The sequence below is a fragment of the Taeniopygia guttata genome, chromosome 5 (assembly GCF_048771995.1).
Source record: "Taeniopygia guttata chromosome 5, bTaeGut7.mat, whole genome shotgun sequence".
Classification (NCBI taxonomy): domain Eukaryota; kingdom Metazoa; phylum Chordata; class Aves; order Passeriformes; family Estrildidae; genus Taeniopygia; species Taeniopygia guttata.
This window is the reverse complement of record NC_133030.1, coordinates 25109550-25123552: the sequence shown is the minus strand read 5'-3', so window position 1 is coordinate 25123552 and position 14003 is coordinate 25109550. Positions and strand designations below refer to the sequence as shown.

The 14003-nt window shown below is 42.6% G+C and overlaps 1 protein-coding gene across 3 annotated transcripts in view; it reads right to left on the bottom strand.

The window, feature by feature from the left end:
* The window catches only part of TSPAN18 (tetraspanin 18), a 121309-nt gene that overhangs the window by 4108 nt on the left and 103198 nt on the right, over positions 1 to 14003 (bottom strand). For all 3 annotated transcript variants that reach the window (XM_072929888.1, XM_030274132.4, XM_030274133.4), the window contains 4 exons: positions 10213 to 10287; positions 4375 to 4473; positions 3068 to 3247; positions 421 to 504 (listed from right to left, as the gene is read on the bottom strand). In XM_072929888.1, the coding sequence (XP_072785989.1) occupies positions 421 to 504; positions 3068 to 3247; positions 4375 to 4473; positions 10213 to 10287 (438 nt within the window). The remainder of the gene's footprint in view (positions 1 to 420; positions 505 to 3067; positions 3248 to 4374; positions 4474 to 10212; positions 10288 to 14003) is intronic.

Genomic DNA, 14003 nt, shown 5'->3' with positions numbered 1-14003 from the left:
AGGACAATGAAAGTGCTCTGGAGCTCACGCTTTCAGTCTCTGAACAGAAGGTTTTAAAGCACAGGCGGGGTGCTTTAAAACACATTAACCAAGAGACAGATTAGTCAGCTGGCCGGGGCACTGTGGCAGTGGGAGCAGTGACTGCGCAGGGTCTGTGGAGAGCAGTGTGTCCCCAAAGCCCCTGTGGCCAGCGTGGCAGGGCACGAGCTCTGTGCAGCCCAGCACGAGGTGGCACTGCAGGCTTGTGGCCTATTTCCCTGCCCTTTGTGTCAAAGGATCAAGGAGCCTCTTTCCAGGCAATTAAACCCACAATTTGACAGCCAGAGCACCGTTCCCTGGTGAGGGGGAGCACCTGCCTGTTTGCCTTGCTACTGGCACCTTACTGACACTGCTTTGTCCCAGTCAGACAACAGTCAGTACCTCAATAGCCAACACTCCGATGGCAAGAGCTCCTGCCAGGTACACGTACGTCTCAAAGGAGTTCAGAATCACGGTGTAGCAGCCCTAGGAAAGACAAAACATGGTGAGATACACCCGAGCAGCACATTGTGTTGTTCTCACTAGGACATGAGAAGCTCTCAGACCCAGGCACCACAGCTCGGCTCCCCATCACCACCTCACCCAGCCCCATGGCACAGGAGGCAGAGGTCCACAGGACAGGCTGGGGGAGAGGAAGGTATTGCTGTAGTGTGCTGGGAGTGGTTCACACCCCTCACCGACCATGAGGAGCTGTGAGCTCCTGCAGGGCAGAGAGGAGCAGCACAGAGAGGAACTCCATTGGCAAAGGGCAGAGACTAAACACAGAGGAAAGGGTATGCACTGCAGGTGATAGACATCCCAGACTGGCTAGAGAAAAGGATGATTTATTTAAAGCCAAGACAGGAAAATCTTGATTCATCTCTCACAGCCAGCAGCTCTTTACCAGCCCAGGACCTTTTCTCTGTGGTTTTCCCCAGAAGAGGCTGACTGAACACCTGCTGATCTTGCTATAGAAGAAGAATTTCATTAGGAACTCAGGGCCATGCACTATGGCAATTATTCCACGTATGAAGCATAGCCACCATCATCCTTAATTAAATTTATGGTTGTTAATACAATTAACAGCAGGTAGATCTTCCTTCAAAGGTTTCAGAATATTTCTGGAAATCACCAGTTTATCCTCTCCTCAGTTTTCCCAGCCTAAAATTTCAACCTCTGGGAAATTTCTGCAAACAGGTGACAACATAAAAAGAAAAGTAAATTGGAGTTTGTCCAATATGAAAAGCAGATTCCTCTCCACTGAGAATATACTTCACACGTATATTTTAATCCTATCTGTACTGCTAGGATGTTTTGATCATCTGGTTTCTTTCCTTCCACCTATAATGAACGTCTTGGAGCAACAAAGACAGCACAATAGCTATGTACCTGTGTCCATGCCAGACCCTGCTCACTGTGCTGTGAGTGAGGCACAGCCGGTGGAGATTGAGGGAAGGCATGGAGAAGATCCACTCATGAGGCCACCCCAGGGAACCCAGACTGCTGGGGCAGTAACTGAGCTGTTAAAACCATGCTTTTGTCAACATGAGACTGCTCAGCATCAGCTGTCTTCCAGCCATGTTTCAGCCAAATCTTCAGAGAAAAGCATCCAGCCCAGCAACAAACATTTGTGTGCTTGCCAGACCTCCAACCTTAACCCAGCCTTCAGCATGCTCTGCTCATCTGGCTACAGACAGGACTGAGCACACGTGTGTCAGCACTGTCCTACCAGCATGGTGGCCCAAGAGCTTGACTTTGCTCCAGCAATGCCTCAATTCAGTTCTCAGTTGCTTGGGATTGTCTCTCCTGTTTTACAGAAGTGCACCGCTCTGTGCTTGATGACACTCCCTGTGCGCACAGCTTTTTCCACCAACACTTTGGTGACATTTGCAGGAAGCCTTCCCTTTCCATGGGAGTGGTAAGCTTCAGCATTACCACTCGAGGAAAACTTTAACCCTCTTTCTCACAAGGCATTTCTCTTTCCCTCCCTGCAGTCTGTCATCTGTCTCCTCCCCATCTATTCCCAGCAATCAGACCTGGCAGAAGCAGCATGGTGCTGTCTGCTATGATCTCTCACCCAGAGTGCCTTTGCCAACCATTTCCAGCTGCCATTCAGGGAACAGTTCACATTCTTTCTTTCCTCTCTTTCTCAATCTGCTTTTAAGTGCTGAAAAGAGGACCACTGCCTAGTCTGGAGGGAGAAGGAGGCTTGTGCATATGGTCAGTACAGAGCTCATTTGTTTTAACTAATGCCAAGGTGAACCCAATCAGGAACTTTGCTGGAAAGTTTCTTAAATATCACGTCTTGGTGACATTGGAAGGAAACTTGATCCTGCATCTCACCACCCTCACAGTCAATAATTTCTTCTGTAATATCTAGACTAAAACTACACTCTTTCAGTTTAAGGCAATTCCCTCCTTGTCCTATCATTACATGCCCTTGTAAAAAGTTCCTCTTCAGCTTTCTTGTAGACTCCCTGTAGGTACTGGAAGACAGCTATAAGAAATTACCTTTTTCTACAGTTAAGAGTACAAAAGCAGAGAAATGCAGCTTTCCAATACTTCTCTTCCTTAGAAAACAGACATGGTTTTCTGTGGCTGTTTAACCTTTGATATTTTGATTGTATATATTGATTAGGGGTCTTTGTGAACTAAATTGGAACCATTCCTGCAGTCAGTAAGAGTCAATTCCATTCCATCCTACCTGACCTGTGCTGGCTTGCTAATTAACTTCTAAGAGGTAGAACTAGAGGTAGTTCTAACCTTCATAAACACAACAGAACTTGATCTAAATTTCCACCTTACCTCTCAATCCCCTAGGAAAATCTTTGTATTTCTGATGTTATAGCACATCATGGACTTAGCAGTGTATGCTATGAAAGAATTTCAAAATCAGCCATGTACCATCACTTCAAAAGCTGTCAGCAGGAGTGTAATTAGGATGTGAGGTACAGTCAGGACCTGCCAGATTCACTAGCTACCCATGACCACTGCAGCCATCTCTCTGCCCACTGTGAAGCTCCTTTTCCTAGGGTTCAGCCTCCCTTACCTGCCGGTTCTGAAACCTCTCAATGCCTTCTAGACAAGCTTCCTTGTTGACAAACATCCCTTCCCGGCTCTGGAGCTCTCGCTGGCAGCAAGCCTCTGGTGTCGCCTTTTCCAAAGAGGAATATGGAACATGATGAATATCTTCAAAATCTTCTGGTCCGTTCACTCCGCAGCAGGCAAACTGGGGAGAGGCACAGAGAAGAAAGGAAGACAGAATTGACACCTTTCCCTCAAAGCAGACTTGAGCTTCTGTTTCATTGAAGTCTTTATGAAGTCCCAATGTTTCTATGTCATACTGTAAATTCTAAGGTACTAGTGGGAATATTGCTGCAAATTACACAGGGCTTTGGAGCATATCCAGAATGACTTGCTTGCGATCACCCAGCAGTACGATCCAGGCTCCCAACCACCCTTTCTCCCCATAGCTAATGGCCAGGATTGTTGCTGCTCAAAGGCACTGCTAGGTGATTTGAGTAAGGTCCCTCTTTAGGATTTCAGTCAGATGCTTTTTAAGGATTCAAGTCATACTCTGACTCTGTCTCCTTTCAGTCAGCAAAAGGAAATGTCTTTATTAAAGTCCTGAATCAGCATGAAGGGCAGCAATCATCCTTTCCTTTTAAGATTAAAATTGACTTTTCATCTGCAGAAGCTGTCATCCTGCTTTTCACTCCTGAAGGGATACCCCATGGGGTGTACTGAGCACTAACACATGTACATACACACACACACCACACACACAGATTGAATTCCTTGTAGTAGGTAATAACAACTGCAGTTCCAATGACAGTCGACCTGTAACCTGCCCAATTAGGGGCGTAATAGCAAAGTCAATTTTGATAGCTAATATTTCTATAGTGAAAATGCATCATTAGGCACACTCCTGCCTAAGCTGCCCTTAACTACAAAACACTAGTTAATGCCAGCTTTTGGCTGCTGGTGGCTGGGAATAATTCTGAAGCAGCCTGCAAGGTGAAAGGCCCAGAGCAAATGATACCCAGTTGCAGACTCCTCCACTGCTCTCTGTGTCCAGTATTTGAAAACTGAGGGTACTCTAATGCCTCAGGCTTTGGCAAATCAGGTGACCCCGATGCAGTCACTAGGAGTGTCTCTCTCTGGACTACTGGCAGCTCCATTTGAGAAAGACTGACTGCCAGCCAAAGTCTCACCTCCCTTCAACCACAAGCCCTGGTGCTAGGCTGGACATGATAGGATGTTGGAAGCAGGCAGACCCTTGGAGAGCTGAGGGCTGAGCAACGTGTTGGTGGCCACTGACGATGGCCAGAACGGGACTGTGGTGGTCTGACTTACTGTGATCATAACAGAGTTCCAGGTGGAAGAGAAGACATCTGTGTCATTGTTCCTCTGGTAGTGCTTCTTCAACTCCTTCGTGAAGAACTCTCTAGTCAGCTGAAATGCACAGACAGGTGGAAATGTAAAGGCTATTGCCAACACTGTTTGCCAAAGCTCCCTCCTGTGAATGATGGGGGTTCTCTGCTTTTTTGGGTTTTTTTTTTTTTTTGCAAACCTCAGGGGAGAAACATGTGAAAAGCCATTGGCTGAACCATATCTATGTAGAGGGTGAAGGGTACCTGTTGAATACAACTGTCACTCATTAAAATCAGGGACTAAACGATATCTGTACTTCTAAAATAATGTTTACACTTAAATGTTTGTTCATTTTAGTTTTTGTTGGTTGTTGGTTTTGTTTATTGTTTCATTTTCACCGCTATTTGAAAGTATTTAATAAATTGAAACAGGCCTAAACCAGATTTTAGAAAGATTGTCAAATCCACACCCAAAATGTATTTTCACTTGCTGTGCTTCATGTCTTGCAAGCAAAGCATGATTTTCCCCTCCACTTTTCAGTCAAACCAGTTAACTTCCTACTAACAGGGGAACTGCTCTGAATTTACTTCAATGTGTGAGAAAGCAGAATGAAGCCTTAACATGGAACTTTCCATAAATTAAAAATAAGTTTAAAAAAATTAATTAATATGAACTAATCAAGTAGTCCTATGAATCAGAAAAAAATGCCATTTGCTTGACAGTGCTTTTGATTATCTAAACTAACCTGCATACATGAAGAAAAAGATCCTCTTTATATTTGTATTTAGATAATGTAAACATTTTTCCGAAATTCAACAATATAAATTATTGAAATTTCATTTTACCCCCGTCTGTATTTATAATAAAATAGGATAAATGCACAATTTGTTCCAGAGTCTTCCCAAGAAGTTAGACACCTTGAAATTACATTTACTTAGGATGACTCTCTGGAGCAATAGTGAACATACAATCCTAATAATCATGTTAAACTGAATATCCCAGTTCAATCTTGCTGCCTTTCTGTCACTTCAGGACAAAAATTTCAAGAAATCCTTTTTCATCTTCCCAATAGATCTGGACTTGCATGGTCCCTTCTCCAAAATATCTTGTGATTAGTGATCCACGCAGGCACAATCTTCTGCCACTGCAAAAAACCACAGTGAAGGGGGCTGGACTTGGCTGGCTACAGCACTGCTGTGATGTTGCACATTTGTAGGATCAGGAATTAAGCTGCCTGAAAAATACCCTTTCTATTCCCCCTTGTTGTTCATATAGCACTGCTGATGCAATAACAGAGACTGCTACAAGCTGGTTTCAGGTTCTTGATATGCAACGTGAAATATCTCACATGCACATACATATGTATGAGCTCTATGGGTGGGCACAAAAGCACAAGCACAAAACTGTTTGTTTCATTTGTATCACAAAATTTAAGGACAAAAAACCTGTAGTGACTTTTAAAAAGACCCTGGATACCACCTAACATTGGCTTCTCTTTTACAAATACAAACAAAGGCCAAATGTAATTATTATATCAGTACTGGGTAAAACTTTGTCACAAATACTTGAATCATGCAATTAGCTCAATCTCACTAACTTTAATTAGTTATACTGTTTAATTCCTAAATTGCTTTTTGGGGACAGATATTAACTCATATTTTTTGCTTTTGAACATTAAAATACCAGAGGACATGGCATTTTTCCTTTGGGAATTTGGTGCACTAAAGGGAGGTTAGGTTAGAAGATGCTGAATTAAGTCCTCGGTGTTCTCCTTCCCTTCCCTTTCTCTGTGTACTTTATCCATGCAGCATCCAACCCTGCAGACAGCAGCACATTTTTTTTGATGCTCATCTGTTCCTGAAGCACACACTTTGAAACTGATATTACTGCTGGTAATAATCCCAGCCGACTGCCTTTGTTGGGGTCTAAAACAAAAGAGTAATTTAAATATAAAGTGAAACCTTTATTTTGACAGCAGCAATCCCAGAGGAAATTGTTCAGAGTTTGTGTGTGATTTTTACAACACTTGGCCTAAAACAAAGCCTAGTGCTGGAAGAGTACATTTGCCAGGAAAATAACAGATTCCATTTTGTTGGCCTTAAACTGCTTATCCTGAACATCTCAAGTTCAGAAGAATAGAGCCAAAAAAAAATCTTCTTTTAAGAAATTGCTGGCAAAGGAGGATGAAATAAGACAGTCCTATTGCCATACCCATGGCCCTCCTCTAGCTGAAACAAGTACCGGCCCTGACGAGATTGGTGCATGTTGGACTTTTATGGCAAGAACCATTCAGAAAGGAGCAAAGGACCTTCTGATAAAACAAGAGCTTCACACAGGCTTTGACAACACAGTTGTGGCAGCCACAGCCATGAACAATAAGGAGCTGTTCAGCTGTGTTTTGGGCGGGGCGCCTCCCATGCAGCACATGCATGCATACATTTACACGGCAGTGAATGAAGTGAGCCGGTTTTGTCACATTAGTTCAAAAAATAGCTTCGCTGGGATTAGTGCAGCCAGATAAAAGGAGTTTAGAAAAAGGAGGGCATTTCTGCACAGCACAGGCATGCTGGCACTGCCAAGGAAGGTCACAGCCTTCTCGTGCTGCACTGTGCTCAAGGACACTGAATTCTGTGCAAGAAGCTGCCTTCATGGTGCCTGTTTGGGGAACAGGACACACTCCTGCCCATCTACATCGACCTGGAGCATTCTGATGTGTCTGGCACAGTACAGGGCATGGAGGTGCAGTCACCTGTGCTGCACTTCCCACTCCTGCCGTGCCATCCATCTGAGACACCTCTGTCTGCTCAGATGAGGAAGGTTCACATTCTTTAGCTTTTTGCCTTATGTCTGAGGAAATAGAGGCACTCGTATCCAAGTGTTAGAACTGGAGCTAAAAATCCAAACATCCAGACTCCATCCAAAGCCTGCCACTGGACTCTTTGGTTCCCTACCATCCTGCTTTCTTGCTTGCTAAGACAGTTCACTAAGAATCAAATATCCCTCTGGGGTTTTTCCCATCCAGACTTCTCAATGGCATATAAAGAGCAATTCCTATTGCTCTTTCACGATCTCTCTCTAGTGTTTATGAAAGTCACTGTTTTATGGGGGATCTTCTAGATGATAAAGGGTTCTCCACTCCCAAAACATCTTTTTCTAAGGAAGAGAAACTCTGGTAATCCCCTAGCTAATTAACAGCAGCCTTCTTCTTCAGAGACTGCTTTTAAATAGCTCTTTAGAAGTGCAGCTGGACTTGCAGATCACAGTGGCTCACCTTTGTGAACACCAACTTCACTTACCCTGCCACCTTGCTCTACTTCACTGACTCTTCCTCTCATGTCAAGTCTCAGCAGAAAACATCTCTTTTCTCCCTTATTTTTGTCTCTTGATTTCTCTCACTCCTGTAGATGTTAATAATTTAACCTCATTGAGTATTTGGGAGCTGGTTTGAATGTAAAACTGCAACAGAAAGCTGCACTGAATATTATCTATAAAGCAATCAGATAAAGTGTATCTTTTGTCAAATTTTACACATCCAGAGAGGCCACAGCCATGAGGACTGGTGCAGTGACTATCACAGAATCCTGCTTGGTAAGTGTTGAAGAAATTTAAATCGGCTAAGTGTGCATTTGCCACCACATGCCCCGAAAGTAATTTATTTCACAAAAAAAAAAAAAAAAAAAAAAAAAAAAAAAAAAAAAAGAGAGAGAAAAGCACATCTGATATTGACTTTAAATTGCTACTGTGAAGAATTCTTCCCACCATGGAATCAATGAAAGATCACCTCTGTCTGTCTATAGCTCACCCTAACCCAAAGGTGACGGCAAAATTGGCCACAAGTAGCTTCCAAGTCAGATGAGCTACCACCACAACTTACAGCAATGCCAAAACAAGGGCTATTTTTTCCAGAACAAACCTGAGGAGAGAACAAACCAAAAAAACTTGCAGATCAATTTTGACTCCTGCATAGAGCCATCTCGAGCTATGCTGGGATCTGATGTTCTTCATTCCTTCCCATTTAAGCCCTTCCTGTCAATCATTCTGACAGAGTGGGAAGCTGGTGATACAAACAAGGAGACAAGCTCAAGATAGATATAAGTTTGTTCCCCTTCAAGTCTTATCTTGCACAACACTACCAGATGCCACAGAAGTCTGGAATAACCACTGTGACCTTATCTTGCAAGATAACATGACCTTACATGTCCTGTGGGAGTGGAAGGTACCGACGCTTTGCCCAGGAGCAAGCTGTAAGTGAGGAGGACACGTCACAAAAGCAGTCACCTTGCACCCAGGACTTGCAGCAAGCCTGGGCAGTTTCTTGTACCTTTTACCAGTTTCCTACAGGGAAGGTGGGGGGGTAGGAGCCATCAGCTGAGGGCTGCTCACCCAGCCCCTGCTCCCCAGGGACCATGTTCTGTCTCTGCCACAAAGCGCATACCTGGGTCTGCAGGCCAGTTTCTATGTGTGCGGTCTGCTCCTTGTGCTGAACCAAAGGAATTCTCTAAAAACTCCTAAGACCAGAGCTGTAATGACCACAAGACACCAGACCCCACCCCATACTGCAATATGTTTATAGGTGTTTCCATAAGGGCATGATCTCAAAGCCTAAAGTGGAATGGGGCACCCATTCTGTGTGCAGAGTGCCATCCCTTCCCCACTGCCTTCAGATCTGAGGCAAAGACAAAAGACCACCAGCTCATAAATAGAAGAAAGTCCTCTCACTACCTCCCCCCAGGCCCATCCTGCTATACAAATACCACACTCTCTTGCTATGAGCTTCCTACATTTTGATTCTTTTCTATCAAAAGCTTTTAAAATGAATATAATTACAAGTATATACTGGTTTAAGAAAAGCATCCTTCTACATGGCCCTTCTTTGCTCCTTCCACAATTTCTCTCACACTCAGTACAGGAAATGTGGTATATCTTACTACTGGCAGAGACAAAATAAGCAAAATAAATACTAACAGTCACTAGTGACCACCTCTACCAGCCAATGTTTTTTCAAAGCCATTACTCCAAGAAGGATGGACCTACTTCAGTCAGGCTCTCCTCTGCACATGTGTGAACATGAAAAAAATCCACAGACCTTTGCTGTTTAGAGAAAGAAATTAGACTGTGGTTGCTACCACTGTAGTAAAAGTTTACCACTAGCACAGGGGAAGGATGTTGGCCATATAACAATATTCATTGCAGAAGAATAGAGAAAGGCTACATTATATGAAGCTTTGGAGAGAAGGACAAATCTAAGCAGGGCAATAAGTGCAGTGAGATTTGCTTAGGGCAGGTCTGGGGGGATATCTTACAAGCAGCATTGGTAGCAGTCTGGTGAGGAGCAGAACATGGAAGATCAAAAATGAATATGATTAGAAGATTCATAAGAGATTTTTTGCACTGCAGAGCAAGCATTGGCTCTGTCTGGAAAACAGGAGTTTTCAACTATTAATATTAATGGTATATCAAAAAAGGAAAATAGTTGCTTTTTAATAGTTTGACTTTACTATAAAACTTCCCTTTAATGGAATGTGCAGCTTTTTTTGGCTGCACGAGAGTCAGGAAGACTTTAAAAGACTCTAAAAACTTCAGGAATAAGTGTGTCCCCATAAACTTCCCGTACTGCACCAGCCAGGTTAGCTAGCATTCCCTGGCATGCTGGCAGTTCTGCAGACAGGGTACTAATGAAGGAGGTTTGCTGATATTTGAAACAGTCAGTGTATAGACAAATGTCTAACATTTAGACACTGTTAAACACTGTCTAACACCCTGCTCCAGCTGTGTATAACCCCACTGAGGTCCAGAGACTGCCCACCATCAGATACTTACATTTTCTCTGAATATAAAAGCCAGGATTGCAGCTGAAAGCTCCGCCAGGAAGATTAACAAAATAAACATGAAGAACTGGAAGAGAGAGACAAAACCCACAAACATAGCATTAAATGTCTGCAATAGGTAGTAGGAATACAGCTAACCACAAGAGATGGAAAAAATAACTAAGGAAATTTTTTTAAGAAATTAAGAAACTGCATGAGGCAGTCTCTTGAAGCACACATTCCCTCTGTGATCTCATCACAAGACATGGGTGCTTGTGGCACTTTTGCCTGGTTATAGTGGGTAAAAGCATATAAGGTTACAGAACCCATAGCATCCCCTGATAAACCTGCACCAGGTCAAAACAGTAAAGCCCACTTTGATGGAAAAGTTATATAATTGTGGACATGCTCACAGAGGTTAAACTGTCCAGACACAAGTATAGGTATCGCATGTAAATGCACACACATAACCCAGATCACAATACAAGCAACACAATTTTACTGTAATATAATCACAGCTTTTCTTGTGTGGAAGAAGCACTATTTGAGGGATATACCCTCAAATATTTATACCTATGAACTAAAAAGCTGTTTTCATTTCAGGACAAAATTAGCCTTGGTTAATATCCCCCACACACAGTGGGGTTGCACTGAGTTAAGTACTAACCACACAGAACCTACAGAAAGTTGATAACACACCATAATAATTTAATTTGTTTATGCAAGTATCATCCCTGTCTTGTATGGTATCCAAAGTGTGCATATTCACATTCTTAAGATAAGAGCATGCTGCAGACTTGACAGAAAGCACAGCCTGCACATTAAGTGATAGTAAAAGGGAAACAGGCCTCCAGGTTGAAGTAAAACTCTTTACACTTATGACATCATAATTTTAGGAAAAGGGAAGGCAAGCAAAACAGAGAGGCACATGGCTGTTCAATCTAAGCTGGAACTATATTTCATCCTGTTGCCTTTGCAACCTTCTGTTGCTTCAGTCTAAAAATTTGGTTTTCAGTCTTGCCAAAGGCACCTTGTTTAGGTGAGGTTACCAAGCCTGGGTGATCCACTGTGCCTTCACACCCCACCCCACAGAAGTAAATCAGATGCACTTCAGAGGTCTCACCCCCAGAGACTGACATGCTGCTGGGAGGGTGCTGTTCCTGGGACTTTGTCTACTCAGAGCACTCAGGTACTCGGCAGTGTTTCCAGCCCAGGATGAGTGATGGAACTCCTGTGGGCTTCCACTTCAGATTCTGCCTGTTCTTGTGACCAGTTCTCAGTGACACTGATGCCTTGTGGTAGTTTGATGCTGCTTCCATCGTCACAAACCAGTAAAAAGAATAAACAGGGATGTGCCATTTAACATCCTTAAAACAATGAATGCTGGTGCTGAGGAATAGCTATAGGGACAGAGCAGAAAGTGGCTAGATTCACACTCTCTCCCAAAATGGCACTTATTTCCATTCTTGTAGACAAAATCATGGACTTGATTTACCATAAGTCTGAACTGGGTGGACACTTGTACATTCTTATTGCCATAAAGAGAAATTACCATTTGAATCAGCCTGTCTAAAATTCAAACAGCCCATGAATTTGCCCACAGACTTTGAGATTATTTTACAGAACTGAGTAAATGTTAAGACTTTAACTCATTTTTTGGCATTGTGTGAGAAAGGCAAAAGAGAACGGAGAACCCTGTAAGGCCACATCAAGTGGAGGGTAATAAACTTGGTACGTTACCAATGAAGACAGATGAAGCAACAAGTAAAAATAAACACAAGAGAAGACTGGATTTTTTTTTTTTTTTTTTTGTGTGTGTGTGTGTGTGTGTGTGTGTGTGTGTGTGTGTGTGTGTGTGTGTGTATGAGAAGTTTATAGAACGTCTTTCTGAAACAGAAAACAGGCATACAGGGCCAGAAGTACTATTGTGATCTCCAAGCAATTATTTATAAACAGTGCCTGAAAGGCTGTGCATTGTGCATTTCAATAATGCATAGAGGATTTAAACTATCTGCTTGAAATGGGCAAAATGTTGTTTTGTTGTCAATTATCAGAGCTTTAAGTGATTTTTCCCACTAGAAAAGCACATGCACCACCCTATCACATTTCTCTTCCCGCTTCTGCAGTGGAAACAAAAGAAAAGGAGCCTGGGCTCAAATGACAAAACAAAAAAAAGTCAGATGAGCAGGGAATTTGGTTTTTAACAGCATGCTGTTGCTTGATTTTACTGAACTAGTTAACTCTCTAATTTATTCTTACTGCTGGAGTTTTCTGTGTGGCTCAGAGACTGTTTTAATTTCACCACAGGAGGGCAAAGAACAAGTGATGAGAATGAACGACGCTTTGCAAATTCACATCATCATCCATCAAGGGATCTCAGCATAGTCACTAAGGTCTAAGGTGGTGATCAAGTGATTAATCCCATCACCCTGCTAATTGCATTTCATTTACTGATTACTGGGAGGCACATGTTCACCCAAGCTCCAGCACAGGTCTGTGCAGAAGTGGAAGCAGTCATTCCCAGATTATCTGTGATAAGCTTCATTATCATTCCCAAACTGATTTACACTTATATTGTGCACTCTGCATTACAGATTTGTAAGTTACAGTAGGGAAAAACTCACAAGCAGCCATTAGGGTTGATGAGAAAAAGATGGATCATCAGTGTTTCAGAACTTGTTCCCATTCTGCATTTGAAGGAGAGTCAAAATCTGCTTAACGTGTTTTTCCTCCAAAAATTAAATTGATTACTGATATGTGAGAGCACAAAGGAGCCAGCTGGCTAATGCATGGGACGCAGCAACCTCACATTCAAATTCAAGCTTGATACTTGACATTTGAACACAGATACTCCCCACATCCAAGGCGAACATCCTAAGAAATGGGATCTCTCATACTGGTCAAAAATCTTGCTGCAGCTCCAGGTGATAATTGCAGGAATTTTCACAGAAGTGGTCTAGCAGAAGTTTCCACAAATGATTGCTTCATGTTTATTTTTCATAACTCATCCAGTGTTCCAGTTTCAGAACTGCTGTTCCAAAAATTTTCAACCATCTTTAACTCAAAAGACCTGGACCTTTATTTTTATGCTGAGAAGTCTGAGGGGCTACTACATCCATTTTACAGGAGTGCAAAACAGGATGTCTGCATTTGAAACTAAGCCAAATGAAGCTAACATGGGTTCTTCTTTTAACAAAGCTGAATTCAACTGGTACAATGTTGCACATTCAATGGTACTTTGGATTCTGATTTTTACAGTGTTGTTTCACAGTCAGAGGATCTTCAGGACAAGTTATTCAGTGTTTGATTTGCAGGCTACTGTTCATGCCTCTTTTTTGCGAGACAAGTCCAAATGCTAGGAAATCTAGAAACGCTTTCACAGCCTTGTGCTTAATGCAACGTGTTAGGTTCCATAGTGATGGGGTCATTTTTAACCAAAAGACAAGCAGCTTAATGAAAAATAAAAGTCCTTGCAAACACTGAAACCAGAACCTAGAGAACATGCATCTGTCTTGCCCTTTCTATCTTCTGTTTACATTTGGACTAAAAGCTTCAGGCATGCATTATGCATCACTGAAATCTCATTCAAGCATCTCTCTGGCTCATCAATTCTTTAACAACTTTGTAAGTGGACTTGATTTGATCTAGCAACTTCTCCCCAGGTACCACCCTCACAAGGACTTACACTCTCCATTTCGCAAGTGTTCCCAGTCTCTCTGGCATACAGTCATGAATCTTTTGCCTATTCAGTGTCTAAAACTTACTTGTATTAGATTTTGGGTTTCACAGATGTTTTAAGATCAG